Source organism: Colossoma macropomum, unplaced genomic scaffold (genome assembly GCF_904425465.1).
Source record: "Colossoma macropomum unplaced genomic scaffold, Colossoma_macropomum, whole genome shotgun sequence".
NCBI lineage: Eukaryota > Metazoa > Chordata > Actinopteri > Characiformes > Serrasalmidae > Colossoma > Colossoma macropomum.
Genome location: NW_023494794.1, coordinates 23,012,396 through 23,035,336, shown reverse-complemented (window position 1 = coordinate 23,035,336; position 22,941 = coordinate 23,012,396). Strand labels below are relative to the sequence as shown.

At 36.5% G+C, this 22,941-nt stretch overlaps 1 protein-coding gene across 2 annotated transcripts in view; it reads left to right on the top strand.

The window, feature by feature from the left end:
* The first annotated feature begins 7,898 nt into the window (after positions 1-7,898).
* The window catches only part of LOC118814836 (pre-mRNA 3'-end-processing factor FIP1-like), a 24,359-nt gene continuing 9,316 nt past the window's right edge, over positions 7,899-22,941 (top strand). For both annotated transcript variants that reach the window (XM_036580642.1, XM_036580641.1), the window contains exons 1-10: positions 7,899-8,141; positions 10,608-10,647; positions 13,306-13,366; positions 14,780-14,886; positions 15,209-15,267; positions 15,496-15,606; positions 16,723-16,853; positions 17,397-17,530; positions 19,941-20,040; positions 22,815-22,941. The exon at positions 22,815-22,941 is cut by the window's right edge and continues 18 nt beyond it. In XM_036580642.1, the coding sequence (XP_036436535.1) occupies positions 8,081-8,141; positions 10,608-10,647; positions 13,306-13,366; positions 14,780-14,886; positions 15,209-15,267; positions 15,496-15,606; positions 16,723-16,853; positions 17,397-17,530; positions 19,941-20,040; positions 22,815-22,941 (931 nt within the window). In that variant the 5' untranslated portion in view covers positions 7,899-8,080. The remainder of the gene's footprint in view (positions 8,142-10,607; positions 10,648-13,305; positions 13,367-14,779; positions 14,887-15,208; positions 15,268-15,495; positions 15,607-16,722; positions 16,854-17,396; positions 17,531-19,940; positions 20,041-22,814) is intronic.

Sequence of the window (22,941 nt, the reverse complement as noted above, 5' to 3'; positions counted from 1 at the left end):
TTTGCAGCTTGACATCAAAACAGTAGCAGAACCCTTTTGCAGCTGTATAGAACCATTTTCAGAAAGGTTCTGTATAGAACCATATACAACACATTCTCTATCTAAAGAACCATTTAACCATGCGAAGAACTATTTAAATGGTTATATTTACTATAGCATGCAAATGGTCCTAAATAGAACCATTCCCCTTACTAAAGGTTCTGTTTAGAACCATAAACAACACATTCCTTGTAGGGCTGAAATCATTAATCATTTTTATATCGAAATTGCAGTCAAATCAAGAGCTGCAATTTTCTTTAATTGTACCCTACACTCTTAAAATGTAGTTCTCCAAGGTTCTTAAAAAATGGTTCTTTAGTAAAGACAGTCATTCTATATAGAACCATGAATTCTCAGACACATTTGCATGCATAATAAGTTCTTTGCATGGTGAAATAGTTCTTCAGGTTAGAGAATGTGTTGTGTGTGGTTCTGTATAGCATCAAAAAGGCTTCTGGTATTGTTACTTTGCTGCTTGTTGATGTCAAGCTTATAACAATAGAACAACATTTTGGTCCTGTAGAGAACTCTTTTTCAAAAAGGTTCTATATAGAACCATATACAACACGTTCTCCAACAGTCTGAAGAACGATTTCACTGCGCACAGAACTTTTTATGCATGCAAATGGGTTGCTGAGTCCTTATGGTTGTACATAGAACCATTGTCTTTACTGAAGAACCCTTGAAGAACCATCTTTATTAAGTGTGTGCATCAGCAAAAATGTTACTTTAAGTTTTAAGAGGGGAAACGGAACCTAATAAGAGTCTGTGAAGTTAGACCAATCAGAGGCAACCAAACCTCTGTGTGTTGTGACATCACAAGCACAACTTACTGGCAGTTTGACACACTATGTTGAGGGGTTGAGACTCAAGCCAAAAAAGGGTGGATGTTCTGGTCTTCATGGCCAAAATAAATCAGCCCTGGATCTCAGTTTAACATAAAATATCGTAATTTAAATCGCAGTCGCAATGTTAGTTGGAAAAATCGCAATTAGATATTTTCCACAAATCGTTCAGCCCTAATTCCGTGTCAATCTGAAAAACCATTTCACCATGCTAAGAAACGTTTAAGCAGGCACATGGTTCTAATAATGGTTCTAGACAGCCTTGTTTTAAGTGCCTTTTGATTTTTTTCTCTCCCTGTTTTTTTACGCAGCACTTTGGCTGCTGTTTAAATGTATGAAATGTATATAATAAAGTTTATTATGATGTTCAGCCACAGATTCAGGATCTCTGTGGAGTCTGATTTGAAGACTAGCTGAGGCTCATTGTAGATCAACATGAAGTGTCATTGTCCCTGTTAATAAGGTTCTCTGTGCTTGTTGTGGTAGTGTTTCTCTGCAGTATGGTGGGCAGGCAGGGGAAGAGGATGGATGAAGGTCTGATGATGATGCAGGAGCTGGAGGATCGACTGAAGGAGCAGATTGATAAACTGGAGCACATCCGTCTCGCTGCTACGGACCTCAAAGAAAACCTGACTGGGGTAAACACGCAAATCTTACTGCACAGTTTCTGTTTACATGCTGAGTTTAATATATTGGGGAAATCAATCAATCAATCAATCAGTGAATGAACCACTATTTTCACTCAGAAATACATTGATGGTAACCCTCATTTTCAACATAGCCAGGCTTTTACAACATTAAAAGGTTTGAAAAAGTAATTAAAATGGAATTTAATCAGGTTTAACTCAAATAAACAAAACATACAAACAAATGAACAGAAAAAAACAAACAAGATAAATGGCAGAAGAGTTATGAGAACAATTAAGATTTGCTTACGAAGGTGAAATATAAAATAAAATCAAGATAATAAAATGATTATTGAGATTTCAACAAGAGGGTAAATCAGCAAACTAAAATTTAACAGTCAAGTAAAAGGATTATCAAATTTAAGAAAAATAGAATTGAGATTAAATAAATTAATTGAAAAGAAAATTTTTTAAAAATTACTCAAATAAAAAGGAAAAATTAAACTCAACTAAAAGTTATAAAAAAAAAAACTTAAAATATAAAATGTGCCACAGCTTTTGCACCTTTTACTATTTTCCAGCATACTAAATTCATCAAGTAAACAGTAATAAATGTATATGTAAATGATCTCTGATCTTTTGTTCTGATTGGCTGCCCTGTATTGTGCCCCACAATGAAAAGTACAGTAACAACACTCTTTATCACATCAGCATGAAACAGTGGGGCTAAAGTGCTATAGGCCAAATGGACAGTCCTGTGTACATATGTTCATGGTTGTGACCTCACAGCCATGATGAGCTCAACATGGGCTTGCACCTTATTTTCCATCTATGGACTGTATGGATTAGGAAGTGAATGGTACCTTTTTAAAACTTTAACAATGTTTTCACTGTGTTATTAAAAAAAAGAAGGAAATTTAGTTTTTTTATGATGTGGAGTCTTTTAAACTTATTCATCTAAGCCCTGATAAGGTATATGGTGCTATGTTGCAAATCTTGTATCTATACAGAACAGTGGAGATCTGAGGCAGTCTATAGCTGAACACATGGACTGGCTGGGTCAGCTAACGGAGCGCGTGGAGACTCTGCAGATGAACACATCAGTCTTCGTCCAGGTACGCAAACTTGTGAGAAGAAATTTGGTCATTTTCCTTCTTTTTCATAAATCCTGGTCATTATGTATGATGTTTGAGGCTTTTTATGGTTAAAGGTGGACAATATGGCAAAAATGTATCACAATACTCAAAGACTTTTCCTGATACGTTATATGCATCACAAAATTATTTTTTTCTGAAGTTTTCAAACAAGTTAGAACGGACCAAATGTGTAGCGGAGATGCTTATGAAAACCCGAGTAATTGATATAAATGAATAGAGGTGGGCAATATGGCAAAAATTTAATATTGCGATATTCAAGAAATTTTCAAAATACAGTATGTCACGATATTTATTTTTTCGGACATGAGAAAAAACAACCAGTAGTGCTACATTTCTAAAAAAATACTATATGAAACCAATGATTTTTATTAAGTATTTGGCGCTAAATCCAGTTAAACGGGACACATTTTGCTCTCTTTATAATAAAACATGCAGTTTGTCAGTGTCTACAAGTAATGACGATATACACAATATATTCAGAAAAGCATTATTAAATTGTATCGTCACATTATTTATCACAATAACAACATATATTGTCTTATACAACAGAGTTCCGGTCCTAAAATCTGATTGGCTGAGCCGCGTTCAAAGCCATAGTAAAATCCACGATATACCCAGAGCTATGACCACCTCACAGCGACTGAACTCTGTATTACTGCAGCTCGGCACGAAAAACCCTTGTGTTGTTAATGGAATAATCTTTAACTCTAATGTTGCTCGTATGGACCACCGAATATACTGATGAACCTGTTTTTGTTTAAACTGAGGGGCTGGAGACTCATATTCTTAACTAGAACTAGGCTGGTCAGTTGGCTAACAGGCTAAAAGATAGCAAACATGCTAAACAACTCCAACATGAATATCACAGGTTTGAATTAAAGTTCTCACGTTATGATTCACTGAAAAACTGCAGTATGAAAATCTTTAAAAAATCTCACTGAAATGGATTACATGCTTCAAAAGTCCATATTTCAGTCAGAAGTAGCATCAAACCCAGGCTGAATCCCAAACGGCCCCATACTCCCTAAACAGTGTTCTAGCTATGAAAGTTTAGAAATTCTAGCCCCTTCAGCCAAACAGTGCATCGTTTATCGAGTGTGGATGTGTCTAAGTCCTAAAGGACTATTTCTTAGCTGTATTTTGCTCTGTTGGGCTGCAGGATCCAGTATTTAAATTCCAACGTAGTGCACTATGTAGGGAGCAGGGAGCAATTTGAGATTCAGCCCAGATGTGAGAAGAGGGCGTCGCTGGATTGGTGCTAAATAAGACTCGTGGTGGTAGTTCAGTGACCAAAAAGTGCTTATAAAGCCAAAATATTTGTATTAAACAGTGGTGTGTTAGCATATGTTTATCGTTGTACAACAAAAAGTTGAAAAATTCATGAAATGACTGCAATATACAGCGATGGGAGACCAAACGTTCTCCTCATTCAGTGGTCCATGGTTGCTTGGTACTCTAAAGGAACTACATTTCTTGGCCGATTACTTGTTTATGTCGATTATTATTAACAAATGTGCATTTTATTATATTTCATGTTGGCCGCCGTTTTATAAAAGCAATAAGCCATTTGAGACCATGCATTATTGTGATTTTAACACAGGGAAGGGAGTTTTAGGCACTATGCTTCGCGTCGCACTTAAGATTACCCTTCCAATGATAAAATCACAGTAACCCACAGCCTCTTGAGGCTTATTGGTTTAATATAGCCCAGCCCTATGAATAAATAAATGAAAAAAGATGGTTATAATGGGCTCCCGTCCAACACAGGCTGTTAATGTTTACAGACTCTCTATAATTGGTCCAAATCAGTTGTCCAGTGTTCTAGAAGTGCTGATCACCCCATCATATACTCAGAAAAGAGTCTCTTGATGTAATTTATCACAGTAACCATGACATGATGTCATATTGTTTCTGCAGATGAACGCCAAACCTCGTACATGGAGAGGGAAACAGCAAAGCTTCCGTAGCTCTGCCCGCTGGGGGCGGGGTCAAGTGGCCAACGACGCCCAATCAGAATTTGGATGGAGCCCAGTTCGTACGAGGCGTAACAGTGACGCTGCTTCTGAGATGTCATGTGCCTGGTGACCAGCCAAGAACCAAATCTACAGTCAACCAAAGTGTGTCCACTCCAAGATCAGCGCGCTCCAGAATTTCACACTCACCGTCCACTTTATTAGAAACTTCCTTCTACTTTGTGCTTCTACTAACTGGCCACTTTATTGGAAACACGTACTTTGTGCTTCCACTAACTGGCCACTTTATTGGAAACACCACCCATAAGCTTCCACTCACTGGCCACTTTATTAGAAACACCTACCTTGTACTTCCACTCACTGGCCACTTTATTAGAAACACATACCGTGTACTTCCACTCACTGGCCACTTTATTGGAAACACCTACATGACTGTCTCTGTGGTGAGAAACTGACTACTGATGAAGGGCTGGAGGATGGCTAACACAAACTACATCAGCAGATGAGTTGTAGTCTCTAACTGTATACTAAAATGGTGGAGCTACGAGAGAGGGGTTTCTGATAAAGTGGCCGGGGGAATGTAGTTGTCAAAAGCATGTTACAGTTCAGCATCTCCGAATCGATAATACGCCAGTAGTGCTGTAATTTCAGGATAGATGAACACAAAGAGTACAAGTTTGCGATGAATAATGAGATTTTTTCACTACATTTTCACTTTGAACTGTACCGTCAGTGTGTTTTATACAGTCACCGGTTGAAGAGTTTAGTATGTTGTCTGTACCTGTATTAAAAATAAAAAGAATGGTTTCTCTTGCAGGGGAGGAGTGCAGTATTAATGTCTGATACTGTAGCAGGCTTCTCAAAGGAGAAGTGCATTTCACTTTAAATGGCAAAAAACCGTGTTGCTACATTTTTTACTTTACTGTTTAAAGGGGTACTCCACAGATTTTTCAGAATTTCCACATAAATGTTTAAGATGTAAATAGACTCATTCAGAGTGGTTTGGTGTGAAACGCTCCGTTCTAGAGAAACTTGCCAAGTCAGAATTGTTCACAGTGGTGGTGATAGGAACCAGACGTCCATCTCTAAAAGCTCCCTCACAGACAGACCCTTTTTTTCTGATTTTCCACTATTTACTATCATCATTACATATAAAACTCAGGAGACACGTGTAGGTTCACTGGTGGTTTTGGATAGTAAATGAAATGTCTATATTTGTGTTGTAGGTTTTTCTGCAATGAACCATTCAAGGATTGAATTATGTAGAAATAAAAAAAAGGTTGAATTACCCTTTAAGTAGTTTTGATAGATTTATATTTTATATATTATATATTAATATATAATGTCTATACCATTATATATATGTATTATGTATATTATGTATTATTTCTATGGTGTATATTATATACTGTAGCAGCCTTCTCTCTCTCTGTCTCTCTCTCTCTCTCTCTCTCTCTCTCTTTCTATATATATATATATATATATATATATATATATATATATATATATATATATATATATATATATATATATTACTTTTACGAACCTACAGCAGTTCACAGCAGCACTTGGACTGCTTTTTGAACAAGTAGCCTATCTGAACAGAGGTCGTTAACGTCAGTCTTAAAGGCAACAGAGCAAAAGCCTGATTAATTCTAAGAGATAAAGAGATGCTGAGAAATGATCGTGTAAAAAACGAATTATGACTATTTGTGGTACACAAACATACACAAATGTCATGAATGTTCCTTTGGGAGAAATTTACAACACGAAAAGTGTGGGATATGGGCCCTTTAAAGGCTCTCTGCTCTAATTCTAACAATGCTCAACAGAGGGCGCCACTGCTGCATTTCACTGCCCAGTACAGTGTGATGTGACGGAGCTGTTCCCGACTCGGTGGTAGTGATGCTAGTTTTCGAGTTTTCTGGAGTCGATTCCGAGTTGACTCGTGCCGCTGGAATCAATGGAGTCGACTCCTTGACTCACTTTAACCAAGACAGTGGAAACAACAGAGACCAAACCATCCCAAAAGAAGATTACCCAGTTTTAGAGGAGCTTCAGATGACGGAGAAATGATGAAAATCCAGCTTATTTCGCAGGAGAGGTGGAGTGATGAACTTTCTGTAGTCTTTGAAAAAGAAAAGTTGGATGTTATCTTGATCCTCTTTTAAGCTTCATAGTCGCCCCTTCCTAATGAGCAAATCTCAGCTACCTTTCATTTCTCCACAACTTTTTATGGAAAAAATTGTTTGTTTTTGGTTTTCGATCCTTGTTCAGTTTCTAATTGTTTATTGCGACCATAATCGTAAGGAGTATGGGGAGCTGCCCTGCAGGACGGATCGAGAGCGGTTCTGTGAGCAGAGTTTGTGCTGAGTAGCTGCTCAGCAGCGTTGGCGCCGTTTAAATCTGACTAAACCAGCTAAACAAAGTCAGACTCTCTCCTGTATTACAGCACAGAGCAACGAAGGAGACCTGCTGACTGTTCGTTAGTAAGACGTGGCCGCAAATTAATATATTGAGGCCACAAATTAATATAATGTGGCCACAAGTTACTAAACTGAGGCCACAAATTACAATATTGAGGTCATAAATGAATATACTGAGGCCCCCAATATTATATTGAGGCCACAATTTAATATATTGAGACTGCAATTTACTATAGGCCACGAATTAATATACAGAGGCCACAATTTACTATATTGAAGTCACAAATTGATATATTGAGGCCACAATTTAATATATCGAGGCCACAAATTACTATATTGAGGCCAGAAATTAATGTACTAAGGCCATGATTTAATATATTGAGGCCACAATTTATTACATTGAGGCCACGACTTACTATATTCAGGTCACAAATTAACAAACTGAGGCCACAAATTATTATATTGAGGCCACAATTTACTATATTGAGGTCACAAATTAAAATACTGAAGCCACAATTTACTATCGGCCACAATTTACTATATAGAGGTTACAAATTAATATTTTGAGGCCACGAGTTATGAGAAACTTAATTTGTGGCTTCAATACATTAACTCGGATCCTCAATATAGTAATTAGTGGTCTACAATATATTAATTTGCGGCCACGCCTTATTAAAAAATAATCACCATGTCACCTTAGGGGCTCCGTATTACGAAGAGTCGACTCCAAACATTTCGAATCGTAGAGTCATTGGTCGACCCCGACTCTCAAACGTGTTTGGAGGCGAAGTATCGATTCTTTTGGAATCGACTCCCCATCAGTATTCGGAGGGCTTTTGGACCCGGGAGGAGGAGCAGAGGCTTTAACGGGGTTATGGAGCAGCAAAGAAAATCACGGAGTGTCCCATTTCAGACCTGAATTCCGCTGATCTCCCGCTTTTCGTCCATAAAGAAGCGCGGTCTGTTACTCTGCCTCACGATGTCCGTGCAGTTGTAGAGCTTCTCCTGCGCAGAATGGCCACTGCAGCCGCGGAGTCCGAGCAGGTCGAGGATGAAGAGCACTGGCTCTACGGGGGTAAAGACAGCCTGTACACCCGAATAAACCACTGTGACACAACATCCACCTCTTTACGAAAGCACAGCCTTCCTTTATAACCTTCTGGCTACAACAGCAGCCTTGTTAAAACGTCGGAATGAGCAGCGCATCCCGCGAAGCTGAAGTTAGCTTCTTGTTCGAATTTCCCGTTCCACCTTAAATGGTGGTGCAGATACATTCATACATGTACAGGCGCTTGAATGGGACGGCCTCACCGTTTAAGGTGGAACGGAACATTCGAAAAGGGAAGCCAACTTCACACCTCGTCCAGGCACTGCTCTGCTGTAGATGCTTCAAACAAATATATACACCCCCTTAACTGCAAGAGAATATATATATATATATATATATATATATATATATATATATATATATATATATATATATATATAATTGAGAAATTGCTGCTTCGAAAATACCAAAAGATGGTTCTTCTAGGGTTCTTTGGTAAAAAAAAAAAATGACTTCGTGTAGAATTATAAGTTCTATACAGAACCATTTTCTTTGCATGGTGAGCTGGTTCTTCAGATTGATGGAGAATGTGTTGTATATGGTTCTTTAAAGCACCGAAAAGGATCTTCTACTGTTGCTTCAAATCATAACAGTAGCAGAACCCTTTTTGATGCTATATAGAGCTATATACAACACATTCTACATTAATCTGTGGAACTATTTCTCCATGCAAAATACAACTTAAGCATGCAAATGGTTCTATATAGAACTCATGGTTCTAAATGGAACAGTTGCCTTACTAAAGAACCAAGATACGGCGCAAAATTAGCATTATCTCTCATAGTCTTCCGCGGAGCATAGCGTTAAGAAAGCGAGACCAAATTGTATATTATGTTACATTATGAAAGATAATATGCTGGTTCTGATAAAGAACAGAACGCATGCAGTTCTGTAACACGATTGGAACTATTTTTTTTGCTCCGCTGCTTGTTTTGAATGTTGTGGGTAGTGATGCGTTTCTGTACGTCATTAGTCCTACTTTCCTCCCGCTCGGGCGGAGGAACACAGGGAGCAGAAGTTAGCTAGAAAATTAGCATCGTGCTAATAGATTAACAAAACATGAAATACCGAAACTTGAAACTTTTCAAAGAGTATGTTAAAGGGGAATTCAAACGATTTATCAAAATTTTTGAATAATTCACTGTTTGAGACGTAAACAGAGTCGTTCAGAGTGGTTTGGTGTGAAATAGTTGATTGAAGAGACTTACGCCGCGTCCCAAATCGCATACTAACACACTAAATAGTGTGTAAAAAAAAGCGCATATAACAGTAGAAGTGCACTCATTAGTGTAGTGTGCGAAGTACCGAAGTGTGTGGTTTGGGACGCGGCGTCAGATTTCTTTACAGTGGTGGTGATAGGAACCAGGGGTCGCCATGACTACAACACAAATATAGCCATTTTATTTACTGTCCAAAAGCCACAGTGAACCTACACGAGTCTTCTGAGTGTTTATATGTGATGTTGATGATGGTAAAATAGTGGAAAATCTGAAATAATAATTTTCTTTGGGGACTATTTTGCCTCACAGTGCCCTGCATGTACCCCTCCACCATGAATGGTTTAAAACAAATGGATTAACAATAAGGCTTAGGCAAACACTTTATCACAAAACGATGATAAAACAATGTTTCACACATTAGGCAGCGTGTTTGTCGCCATTTCAGGCAATAACTTTCTGTGAGGGAGCTTTTAGAGATGGACGTCTGGTTCCTATCACCACCACTGTGAACAATTCTGACTCTGAATGACTGTATTTACATCTTAATGATTTAATTATGTGGAAATTTTGAAAGATTGGTGGGGTACCCCTTTAAAATATGCATTATTAAAATATGTAATAATCTGAGGATGTGATTCGTACAATTTTTATTTGGTCTTTAATTTTAAGGTATATAGCTCAAAATTAAAAACAGGATCGTTTTAAACCCAAAACTGGAAGCAGTCATATGACAAGTGGAGGACTATGGCTGAATCTCAAATGGCTACCTGCTCCCTATAAAGTGCACTGCGTAGGTCATAAAACAATTGTTCTACACCCAAATAGGACTCTAAATGTTAAGTAGAGAGTCCTGCTGCTAAAGGCTGTATATAAATGGCTTTTTATCTGACATATGAAGCACTATTTCATTGTAGAATCCATTATTTCATGACCTACATAGTGCGCTACATAGGGAGTAGGGAGCCATTTGAGATTCAGTCTATGAGAAAAACTTAATTTTGAAGGGAACAAAAATTATAAATGAAGTAAAAACCCACCATGTTAGACTATTCCTTTAGACAAGGCTGTGATCCACACTTTTACACTTTTTAGAATAATAAATTCAAACAAATTAATTCCATGAGTGCATGAGATGATCAGGTTATTGATGAGTTATTGATATGTTATTGTTATTTTATTATATTATTATAAGCCTTTCTTTGTATTCCACCAGATGAAAACTCCAAGAATCAGGCTGTAAACGATGAAACGAGGTAAGGGAAGTCTTGATCTGTTTTGTTCAATTAGCCACTAATTATTATGTATAAAATAAATATTAAGATGGTCATTTTCCATTTGGCATATGACCGTTAAAAATCACACTTTTTTAAATGCTGTCAAAGTTAGTTTGTTATACTTGATTGTGCAAATAAAATGTTATTTAATTATTCTCTCACAGTAAGTAACGGAGCCTTAAACATTTACAAGGATTATGTTATGTTATATCTAAACTCAAGGAATTAATAGAAATATTAATAAGCTTAATATATATACAAAATGTATCACATTTATAGGGTACTTTCTATTGTGAGGTGTCTGTCCGAAACCCTAACCCCTAAAATGAAGTTGAAAGATTTAGATTTATCCTTTCATTTAAAATTTTTTTTTTTTCATGTCACTACTGAAACACAGACGCTGTGTCCCAATTGCGCAGTTAATACTAATACTAACTAGTGTTTGAGTATGTAGTATGTAGTATAGTCACAAGTGTCAAAGTTGAGTATACTCAAAAACCCACAGTGCATACTTAGAACCAGTCGATTTTTGGGTACAGTAATGATGGACACTATTGTCCCACAATCCAGCGGGAAACGGAAAGGGAGGAGCTGCAGTCGTAGCGGCACCAGAAACGGTGTATAAATGTGAGTTCATCCCAAATTTGTAAAATATTCTGTAAAAAAACAAACATGTTACACTTACTAATGTTTTCATTTGTTAGCGTTTCTGTGAGAATTTTGTTTGTGTACACACGTTAATTTGTTAGCTAGCCTTCAGAGTCTAGCTTGCTATGATGTGCGTTGTCATAGCAACGGTTCATCACTTCCTGTTAGTAAGAGTGGTGTAGTATGTTAAGGTTTTGTGCACTAACCTGTCGAGCTCATACTGTTAAGATTAGTACACAGTATATACTGTACAGTATTAGTGTGTAGTACACAATTGGGACACAGCCAAAGTCTATAGGCGGAGGCTTATTTTAGTCACCCCCCTGCATTTCAGAGCAGGAAGTGAGACTGCATCCCTGTCCCTCATGGCCACATGGCGAGCAGGTAGATCCCATTGTTTTGAAGTAATTGTGTCCCAAAGTCTGAAAATCAGTGTGAAACATTAAAAATTGTCACTGCCGAAACATATTTTCTGCAGTTAAGTAACGTTTTTGTGTTTTAATGTAAAATAAGGTGATTTTTTATGCTCACAGCTGGTCAAACCTGTGTTTGCTGGTCAAAATGAGCTAAAATTGTCTCTACCGAAACAGTCACTACTGAAGCATTCGGTAAAGTTTAGGTAATGTTATGATTGTTTTGGTAGTGATGAAATGGAATGGTCAATCATTTATTTTAATAATATGAACATAATTAAGGTACACAATCACTCCATGCAAAAGGATTTCAGTCTGAAGTCCCAAAGTTAAAAGTCCCAAATGTGTTTTCAACCCTGACTGAACCAGTTCAGCAAAATGATCCATATATTTCATATGAAATCTTCTTAAAGGCTTAATTGTTTATTTTCTCCTAGTAATGTATTTTGGAATCTTTGAAAGCCTCCACATGATTTATTACTGTTCTCTTAAGTCCATTTTATGGAGAGGAATTAGTGCCAAATTGAAAAAACAGTCACAACAGTGGCTAAATGTGAAATGCGGTGCACACTTGGCCTTAGGTTTCTATAGTGACATGGGGAACACGTACCAAAATGAAAATTAAACCCTCTATTACATTGTTTCTGTTACATCTTTTTACTGAAAAACAACGCATGAGGATTTGAATTTAAACATTAAATACTGAATACTGAACAGAAGTGAATACAATTCACCTTGAAATGTAAAGAAGGCAGGGCTGTGTTGCTTTCCACTGTGCTGTATAACAGATTTGCCTAATTGAACTGCAGTCATAACAGTGAAATGCAGTGGACACATGACTTTACCACAGGTGACATGCAGAATATGTGCCAAAATGAAAAGCAAAACCTCCGCTACAGTGTTTTCACATGGCTTGACCTGCATCAGCCTCATTGAAATGCAACCAAAACAGTCAAATGCAATGTACACATGAGATTGCATTTAAACGAAAACGTGCCAGAAAGGAAATAAAAGATCCACTACATTGATTTAACATTGCGTTCTGTACAGTGGAAAGCAGTATAGCCATGTCTTTATTACATGTCAAGGCAGATTGTATTCAATTCTGACAAAAATTCAGTATTTGATGTTTAAAATGCAAATCCTCATGCACAGTTTTTCAGTAAAGAGGTCAAGCGAGGTGAAAACAGCATAATAGAGGGTTTGATTTTCATTTTGGTATGTTTTCTGTGTGTCACAATGTAAAAGTAAAGCTATGTGTGCATTGCATTTCACATTGTCCACAGTAGTGACTGCTTTTCAATCTGGAACCAGTTCCTCTCCATAACTTTAATTGTTTGGCCTTATTTAAAAAAATAATAAAAATAAAATATTTTTAAAACATGGTGAAATAATTGATCAATCATTCAATTAATAGTAGAATTGATTGTGACAGCTCTAGTTCTCTCATTATGTAGATTATTTGTGTTGTATAAACTGTTGTATTTGCAAAGAAGCATTTGCTAAATATACTGATTCACAGTGAGTTTCTGTTCATGAGACTGAAACCAATTGCAGTGCCTGCTTTGTCCTCCAGAGAGACAGAACCTGCTCCTGAGAGCAGCAACAGCACGGAGGAGAAGAACGACACAGAGCAGGTACTGACCAGAGCCAGTTTATGAGGAGCCTGGCCACTTCCTATTTCCCCCGTTATATCAAAAACAGGACTGCAAAACAGCAGAGGGCGTCCGCGAGCGAGTCCTCAATGAATGGGAGTGAATGGAGCTCAACGGCTAAAAACGAAAAGTTAGAATAGTTTCTAATCACTAAATTAATTTTAGAAAATAGGAGGATGTATTTCACTAAAAAAGCAAAGAAAACTGACCTATATTTTCCCTTTTTCCTACAGTAAACGGCTTTTGGGCAGCAGAATGCTGGCATTTCTGCTACTGAGTGCTGATTGGTTGGTGAGCGGAGCAGCTCATTGGCTGTTCACGCTCACTGACGTCATGAATATACATGAGGCGCCATTTTAAACTCCTATAACTCGAGTTTAAAAGCTCTTAAATATGTAACAATGGTGTTAAAATGTTTGATGCTGTTCAGTGTTTAGGAAATGATTGTATTCTTTCATCTTAAAAATGTTTAAGCATTTATAAACTGTGACTTTGCTCAAATGCTCCATATTAACCCATTCATTTTGGACTCGCTTGGGAGCGCCCTCTAGTGTTTGAGAAACCTGGAGGACATTACAGAGTGGTAATTCTCCTCTCTACAAGTTCTCTGGTACTGACAACTGACACAGAATGACAGATTCCTGATTGAACAGATGTGAACAGAGGTGTAACTCTCTGACCTCACAGCTGCTCTGTTCAGTTATGGGTCGGTGTTATGGGAAAAATACAATCACAATAATTCAAGACATTTTTGCAATACATAATATGCATATTTTTCGAGGTTTAAAAAGTTTAAACACAAAAAAAGCAACATTAGTGCCACTTGTAAAAAAGTATAAACAAAAAAAAAATGTAAATACATTGATTTTATTCAGCACTTCATGTACTGTACTGCACTACATCTACCTAAACAGGGCTCATGATGCTCTCTTTGTAATGAAACATGCAGCTGTTCAGTGTTCTTAACAATAATATCAACAATATATTCATAAAAACATGTTGTGACATAGTTTTTATTACAATAATAATAAAATGTCATATTGCCCACCCCCTTTAAGGATTTTTTAGGAAACAATTAATAAAAAATTATGAATCATCCAATTTCACCACCATTCATTTTATTTCCATTATTTTGTTGCAATTTATTATAATAGGTATATAATATATGTGTATAAAATAATAAATATTTTATATTTTAAAAAGGCAGAGATTTTTTATGTTAAATTATGCAAAAAATGAGAGTGTACTTTACTTAAATGTTATCAACTATTATTGATTATTAAACACATGACTAGTACAGTAATGATACACTGGATGCAACATGAAAGTCTCAAATGTGGCTTTAAAGTGGTTTTAATAGCAAATAACATCAAGAATTTCATTTTTTTCGATCAGGCAGCTAAAAGTGCAGAGGATGAGGAAGAGGAGGACAGTGACAGCGATGATGAAGATGATGTCAAGGTCACCATCGGCAACATCAAGACGGGAGCTCCAGCTTACATGTATGCTGCAGGTTTTCTGTCTTGAAATGATCATCTAAACTCTGTACTGTTAAAATTATATTTGAATTACTTAAGAAGTCTATATAACTTCTATATAAACTGCATGCATCCCGTTTATTTTGAGCATTAACCATTTTTATTTCGTAGAAAAGTCAAATTATGTTTCTTGTCATCATCCTGCTGACATAAAAATCTCATTACATATTTTTTTGAACACTATTTGAAAATGCAAGTTGGTTTTGAGCTGATAATGGTTATTATTATGATTGTTTCTGTGACAGTGAAATGTAATTCTACTGTAATTTGATTGTTTTTTTCACAGGGGGTCTGGAATGAACCTCAGCATTAAACCAGTGCGAGGATATGGAGTGGCGGCTACAAGTAAGCAACTCTCTGTCACTTCTGAAACAAGCTGAAAGATATTTATACCACTATAATTAATTTTCCCTTGTGGCCTATTTGTATTCTCCATACGCCAAAGTATAATAAAATCCGTGTGAAGATTTTATGGGTATTTACAGCACAGAAGATACGCAGTTAGATCTCCTTTTGATCTTATCTTTATAAAGCTGTGTTCTGTATTGTTTCTTCATTGTCGCTGTGGAGCAGATAAACTTCAGTGTAAAGGTGTGGACATGGAGTCGCTGAGCGGCTTTAATGGACTCCATGCGGTTGAGGCGGAGGCTGATACGTATGAAGACAAACCCTGGAGGAAGCCAGGTAATAAAATCACTGATTGCATCAGGGTTTCTAACTCAAATCACCTGGGGGGCACTAGCACTAGAACGGGAGTGCAGGAAAAAGTATGAATTTTAACATAAGGTTTTTAATCTAATGTTTTAAACTGAAGAAAAAGTCCCATGGTTTTTTCAAATATAAATGTTGACTGATTAACATTACACTAATTTAAGTCAGTGTTTCTTGTATCTCCATTTTTGTCATTTTTCAGTTTTTGACATAATTTGAAAATGCCTGTTGCTTTTAAAATTGTGTGTAAGTTTCATGATGAATGGACCAAAAGAAATGACCAAAATGGCTTAGAAAAACTCTGGTTCCATTGACTTAGATTAAAAGTAAAGTATGTTTTTTCCTTCTCTTGTAAAGGTACCATTTCGGAGATACGAGGTTTTGTTCTAACAACAGTGATATACATGTATATATATATATATATATATATATATATTTAGTTGCTGTCCAAAGAAAAACAAGTATCTCCAAAATAGTAATTTTACAGGAGAAAAAAAAACATACTTTACTTTTAATAGTTTATTCTTAAGTATTCTTTAAGCAATTTTAAGAGCATTGCTATTGGTCCATTCATCAAAATGGATATATATATATATATATATAGTATAGTATAGTAGTTTTTTTGCATTTATATCAACTAAACTTGCGTTTAACTGAATTACATGGGGCTCTTATTGTGATAGTATTGCGGTTGCTGCTAAACAGTACTAAAGTGTGTCAGCAGTGAAATCTTTGTTTTTAGGGGATTCATTTGATAATTCCATTCATTTCTTAACTGAAGGTGCTGAAAGTATCACTTGAAAAGCCACTTAAAGCTGTATTTGATTCTATCAGAGCAACATTCTGCGTCTGCACTGCGCAAAAGCAAGGCTTTCTTTAAAAATATTTATTCCAGCAGTAAGTATTTTTTCCAGTGAAAGCTTTACATAACATTGGAGTAAATACAAAATACAGCAGAACACTGCACTTCAGCCACTGTGTAGATTTCTTCAGTTCCATCAGCAGCACCTGATTTAATTTAGTGTAGGACTGATTAGATTTTCCATATTATTTATTTATCGACATATATCTGTATTTGCCTGTGTATAGGTGCTGACCTGTCGGACTATTTTAACTACGGTTTCAATGAAGAGACGTGGAAGGCGTACTGTGAAAAGCAGAGAAGGCTTCAGCTCGGACTTGACCCCTGCCTTCCTCCCAGTTTTGAGAACAAAATCACAGTACTGTTTAGAAATATTAAAGACTGATATCATTTTATCTTCTCTATCATAAGAAAACCTTGCAACATCCCACGTTTTTAAGCATTGTCATTACATTGTGTGAACATTTCATGACGAATGAATCAACAGATATTTTAAAAAAGCATTTCAAACTTTTTATTAGTTACATTAACAGCTGTTAAGAATATTTTTCCTCATCCCGTAAAGTGATACAGGGTTTTCGTATGACTGTACCAATATTCAGTAATTCGTTAATTCATTAACGTTAAACGCTGTGTGACAGACTGCCGTTTAGTTGTGGTTGTGATGTCACAGCACTTCACCAGCTCTCTGTTATTTGGTTACATTAGTCCATTTTAAGCAAGGTTGCTGATAATGTAGACTGTAATTAAAAATGCAGTCAACTGATTTGAAAATTGCATCTTTCAAGTTGTGATTTCAGTATTAATATGATTAATCCATCAGCCCGAAACTACAGCTGTAATATATCCAACGCTTTTCTGCTTCCGGGGTAATAATGAATCTTTTTTATGTCTCCTTCAGGTCCAGCAAGGTAGAACGGTCAGTTTGGAGAAGGAGGCTGAAAACTCTACGGTCAAACTGGATTTCAAGACTGACTTTTCTACGCAGGCCATAACGGCGTCCAGCAGGCTGAAAGCTGGACCTCCACCCAACAGGTGACGCATTCACTCCTTCAGAATATACAAAAAATTACAACTTCTCACTACAGACGCAAAAGTATGGAAACATGCAATGATTTTATTATATTATAATAAAACAAAAAATAACTTTTATTATAATATTCAAGTGCAATCACATAATTACGTAGTTGCAAAATTAATTAAATTTACATTTGATTGAAGTTCAGCTTTGAGTTTGCACTTCTAACTTTTTTCTTTTTGTTTCAATATCAATCCGTCACAAAAAAAGGTGTCAAAAGTGTAAAGGATGTTTTTCTTTTCGCAAAACAAGCCTGGGCACGCGACAATAACATTTCATCAAATTCAAATCCTGATAAACATCTCCTCTTCTACTCATCTTTAAAGTTCAGAGTCTGCATGTTCAGCACAATCTCTCCACTAGTTTCAATGTATAATTTTATGTTCGTATAAAATTACAGCATGTTCTCCAAACTGCAAAAGATATATCTTGTCAAGTGAAATTATTTTAATTCTAGTCGATATATGTAATATTTCTTGTTTTGAGATGGTTGTGCACTTTTATAAGATTATTTAGCTTATTTATAGACATGTTTGCCTGTTTTGGGTGATTTTATTAAGTAAAATTATCTCACTATAGTGGCAGATAATTCATCTTGTTTCAGGCACATTTCTTAAAACAAGCACATTTATCTGCCATTATAGTGAGATAATTTTACTTAATAAAATTACTTATAACAAGTAAAAATGTTTGGAAATGAGTTAAACAATATTAAAATAAGCTTACAACAATCTGAAGATGAGAAATATTGGATATATATAACTAGATTTAAGATAATTTTACTTGACAAGATACTATTTTTTGCAGTGCGGCGATGACCCCTCCTTCTATAGGTTAACCAAAACAGTTTGTTCCAGATTAGAGCCTGAAATGTTTGTCTGAACATGATGGGACCTGATGAAAATTCACAAAATACAATGTTTGTGTTCTGTGTTCAATATGTTCTATTCAGATTGTTTTGTGTGGAGAAATGGAGATTTAGTATTTAACAGGCGAAGTGAACGTCTCACTATATCAGCACAGTGTGAGACAGCGCAGTGTGGAGAGTTTATCCAGACTAAAAAAGTTTGAGATGCTGTTTAAATCCTTATTTGACAAATAAATTTGTTAAAGCAGGATTTAAATGTGATTTTGATTTTAGCTGATTGTTTTATGTTGCATATTGTTTAAAATTTTACTTATCTGTGCTGAATTGACAGCTGTTATTGTCACTCCATCATAACCAGCGCAGCACAGTTTTGGGCAGAATTTGTTTTGCTCGTGTTAGTTTCAAACTCATTGCACTATGATGTGGTTCGGGTTGGATTTGGACAGAAAGGTGCTGAGCATTGTTTGTGTTTGGACCCAAATTTTAGGCCTGATTAAAGCTCTGTTTCAGAATATTCCATTGGTGTTTCAGTGCTGTACTCTTATGCATTTATCAGTGCATGAACACATTTAATCAAAAGCTAAGCTTGTTATCTCTAAAAACTATACACATATATTTTTGTTATGTTTGTTTTTTACACGTTAGGGCTGTTTTCTCACTTTTAGCCTGTGGTGGATATCATTATCACATTTGTTTCTTCTCATTTTTTCCAAGTACAATCACTTTTTCAAAAATATTCATATGATGATTCACATTCAGCAGTGACCGTCACTCTTTGGTGTCACATTGCTGTTGAAACAAAACCTTATATCTCTAAAATGGTACCTTCCAAGTGTTTCTGGACAATTTCATTATGCATCTTCAAACAGTGTAAAGCATTGCTTTTCATTTTATAAAAAATGGCCATTACATTGTGCACTTTCTGATGTTTTTTTGTCTGTGGTTATCATTTAGGCAGGAGTGCCACAGGGTTCTATATTGGGGCCTCTGTTGTTCACTTACATTTTAAAGTCCTCTGCAGTAATGGTTTAAATGCTGATATGTACATGCAATTAACATTATCATCTACTTTTGTGCTCCATCTTCAGCAGAGCCTCTTTCTATTCTGTTCTGTTCTATTCTTAGAAAATCAGACACAGAAATGCTTATTGCCACAAATATACACCTTGCAGGGCAGGCCAATAGTATTAGATTTGTTGTGTAAATATATAAGTTTGGAAAGTGGACAGTTATCTGTTTTTTAAAGCCCAAATTGAGCGAATGCTAAAGAGGCTCAAAATGTAAAAAGTCAAAAAAATTATTTTAGGAACAGCTCTTGATTTTCTTAGCAGCCAAGAAAAAAACACAGATTGAAGTTCCTTTTTTTTTTACCTGTTTTAGCCTAGGGATATATATTATATGTGCCTTAGTTAAAAAAAATTAAAGACAACATTGGATATTCCACATGGCACAATGCACCAGCTCGCTTTTGTCTGACCACCCCTCTTTCTTTTCTACAGGAAAATGGGCGGGACGATTGATGTGATTGGTGGACAGACGGGAGCCATTCGCAGAGTGGAGGGCCGAAGAAGAGAGATCCCAGAGCAGAATCCTATTCAGGTGAGTGCTGGAGTTGAACAGTACCGCTAATTTTCTTTCTCAATATGATGCTGACTTGTATTAAATAGGGTTTGAACAATAAATGTACTTTCAAGTTCAAAACAGTTGTAGATTGTGAGGTAATGAAATCGTTTCACCCTTAAAAACTGTTGGAAACCTAAAGCAATGCTAACCTTTTTGAAACCCATCTTTTGCAAATTAAAGGCAGAAATCTGTTTAGAATCATACAGTAGGAATTGGTTTTAACACTTTCTGTGAATACCGTGCCTGTAAGAACATACGGCTATATACGTTTATAAAAGTTCATTACACTTTATAGCGGTGTTTATAATGCAGTGCAAATTGTTAACATAATGCATTATATAGTGTCAGAGACCAGGGTTGCATAGTAGTACGTGTAACAGTGTTACATAATTAGGATACAAAATAAAGGTTTCCGTTACAGTTACAAAACAAATTACCAGTAATCAGATTATATGTAAATTCTAAAAATCAAATGATTAGCAGTAGGATTACATTCAAATCACGTGCATGCGAAAGATGAGATTTGAAGAGTTTTGAATTGGGGGGGGTACAAAGAAGAAGCCCCCTCACAAGCACCACCTTTTATTCAGCCAGTCTACAGAAATTTTAATAAGTATTTATTTTTATGGCAGAACTATGATCTGCAGTGTTTTCCTGACAATATTTGAATCATTTTCCCTGGTTCAGCATATCACCAGCTTCTACAGCAGTAAAATAATCTGGAAATGAACTCTTTGTTCTTGTTCAGGAACCCACTCTCCCTGAATGCTGATGCTCTGCGGTAAAATAATGTCTTCCAAACCTGACAGAACCTATTTTGATTGTTTCTAGTAAAACTACACCAAGGGAAATTTTACTCAGTGCTGTAAATGTTTACCAGGCACAAATCACATTCACAGAAATGAAATTTACTAATTATTTTGTTTTTGAACTATGTTTCATAACAGTATGAAGCACACAGTAATTGATATGCATTGCATTTACCTGAGTTTATGTTGTTTATTAATTCTGCCAAGATTAAGGCCCAATCCCATTTCTTATTTTTACCTCACTCCTTATTTTCAAGTGTCACCTTACTCCTTAAGGGGTAACAAGGGGTAACATTAGTGGTTGAAATCTTCCCCTATGAAATGTGACAACAAATAAAGAAGAGCATTACTTCATTAACAGCTACTAGCGCTACTCAGTAGGCAACACTGCCAGTCTGCAGTGACAGCAGAGGAGGGTAAAGTTCAGCAACCTCACTGCTCGGCTGCAGGTAAAATATTTAGGGCATTTAGAGCATCCAGGGTATCATATGCCTTCAAAGGGAGAAGACAATTACTTATTATCGCCCACTGCTAATTCTTTGGTGATATGAAACTGAAGTCAGATATTCACCAGCTTCTCGTTCAAGTTTTCCTGTTCCACCTTAAGTGGAGCAGAAGTTACATTCTGGCGGCTCAGGTTTCAGAACTGGTGCGGCATTTAAGGTGGAATGGGAAATTTAGCTAGCTTTCTACTAAGACATCAGCAAACTACTAGCGATTTTTTAATTTTATTATGAAGAAAAGGACCATAATGTATTGAAACCACATTATACTAAGGTAATACAATAGTTAATGAAATTTTTAACAGAAAAAATTCTTGCATTTGTGTGTTTCTTTGGTCATGTGTGTAGCCATCTTGCCAGTTTTTCTTTTTTTCTCATAACACTGTTTGGAGTGTGTTTATGAAAAACCTCCGTTTGGAGGGTCATGTAGCCCTAACACTTCGCCCCACCCCTCTATCTCAACAAAAATTGGGGCACTCTACACCTAGATGTGAATGCACAAAACGGAGGGGTAAGGGCTGTGTGGTAGGGGCAAAGGGTGAAATGGGACCAGGCACAAGAATCAGTATCACCGAGACAATAATGCTGGTGTACTGATGTATCAGTATTTCACCAGCACTACAGAAACTCTACAGCAGCACTGTGGTGGCACTGTTGGGGGCTGTTGGCAGTAATTTTTAAATTAATTTTATTTACTACAAAACTTCACTACAATACATAGATATTTAACTAACAAATAATTCTTAATCTGAGAAAAATTTAAAATTCTGACAGTTATTTGCAAAAATAAAACATCAAAAATATCAAAATATTTAGGTGGAGCTCAGCATGACTTGCATAGCTAGCATAATTAAAATTTTGTTTATCTTTGAAGTGCCAGGCAATGCAAAACGCTTCTATTTGGCCATATGAAAATGATCTGTCATGGATAAATGGCCATTTACTTTGTGTGTGTGATCATACAGCCAGGTGGAACTGGTAATTTTGTTCTCTCTGCCTGCATTTGAAATGACCAGGCTGGTTAAATCTTCAACAGCTTTTGTGTTCAATGAGTCTCAAAAGTTTGGGCATGCCTGCCCAATGGGTAAAGCCCATTCAAAGTTACAGCTCAACACAGACGACACTGCTTCTGATGTAAATGCAGGTCTGAGACTGTTACTAATAAACTGTTCTCAGTCCTATTCTTTGACTGATAGCCGTCGTTCAGAATCCCATTTCCTGATCCCACAGCAGACGTGACACCACAGGGTTGGACCTTTGCTATGATAATTACAGGTTAAAGTTTAAGTTAAAGGGGAATTCCATCAGTTTTTAAGAATTACTGCATAATTAAATTGTTCAGGAGAACAATTTCCAGTGGGGAATTTCAATTTAGGCCATAAATATGCTTGAAAATTGAATCCTTGGACTGTAAAGAAACTCTCTTGACAACTTGCAGGTTCTGGGTGATCATGGCAACAAGACCCAGCCCCTGACTCCACCCACAGCTCCGCCTCCCCTCCCCCCTATAGGAGTTCCACCACCACACTTTCTGCATCGCCCACCTCCGGTCTCCGGTATGCCCC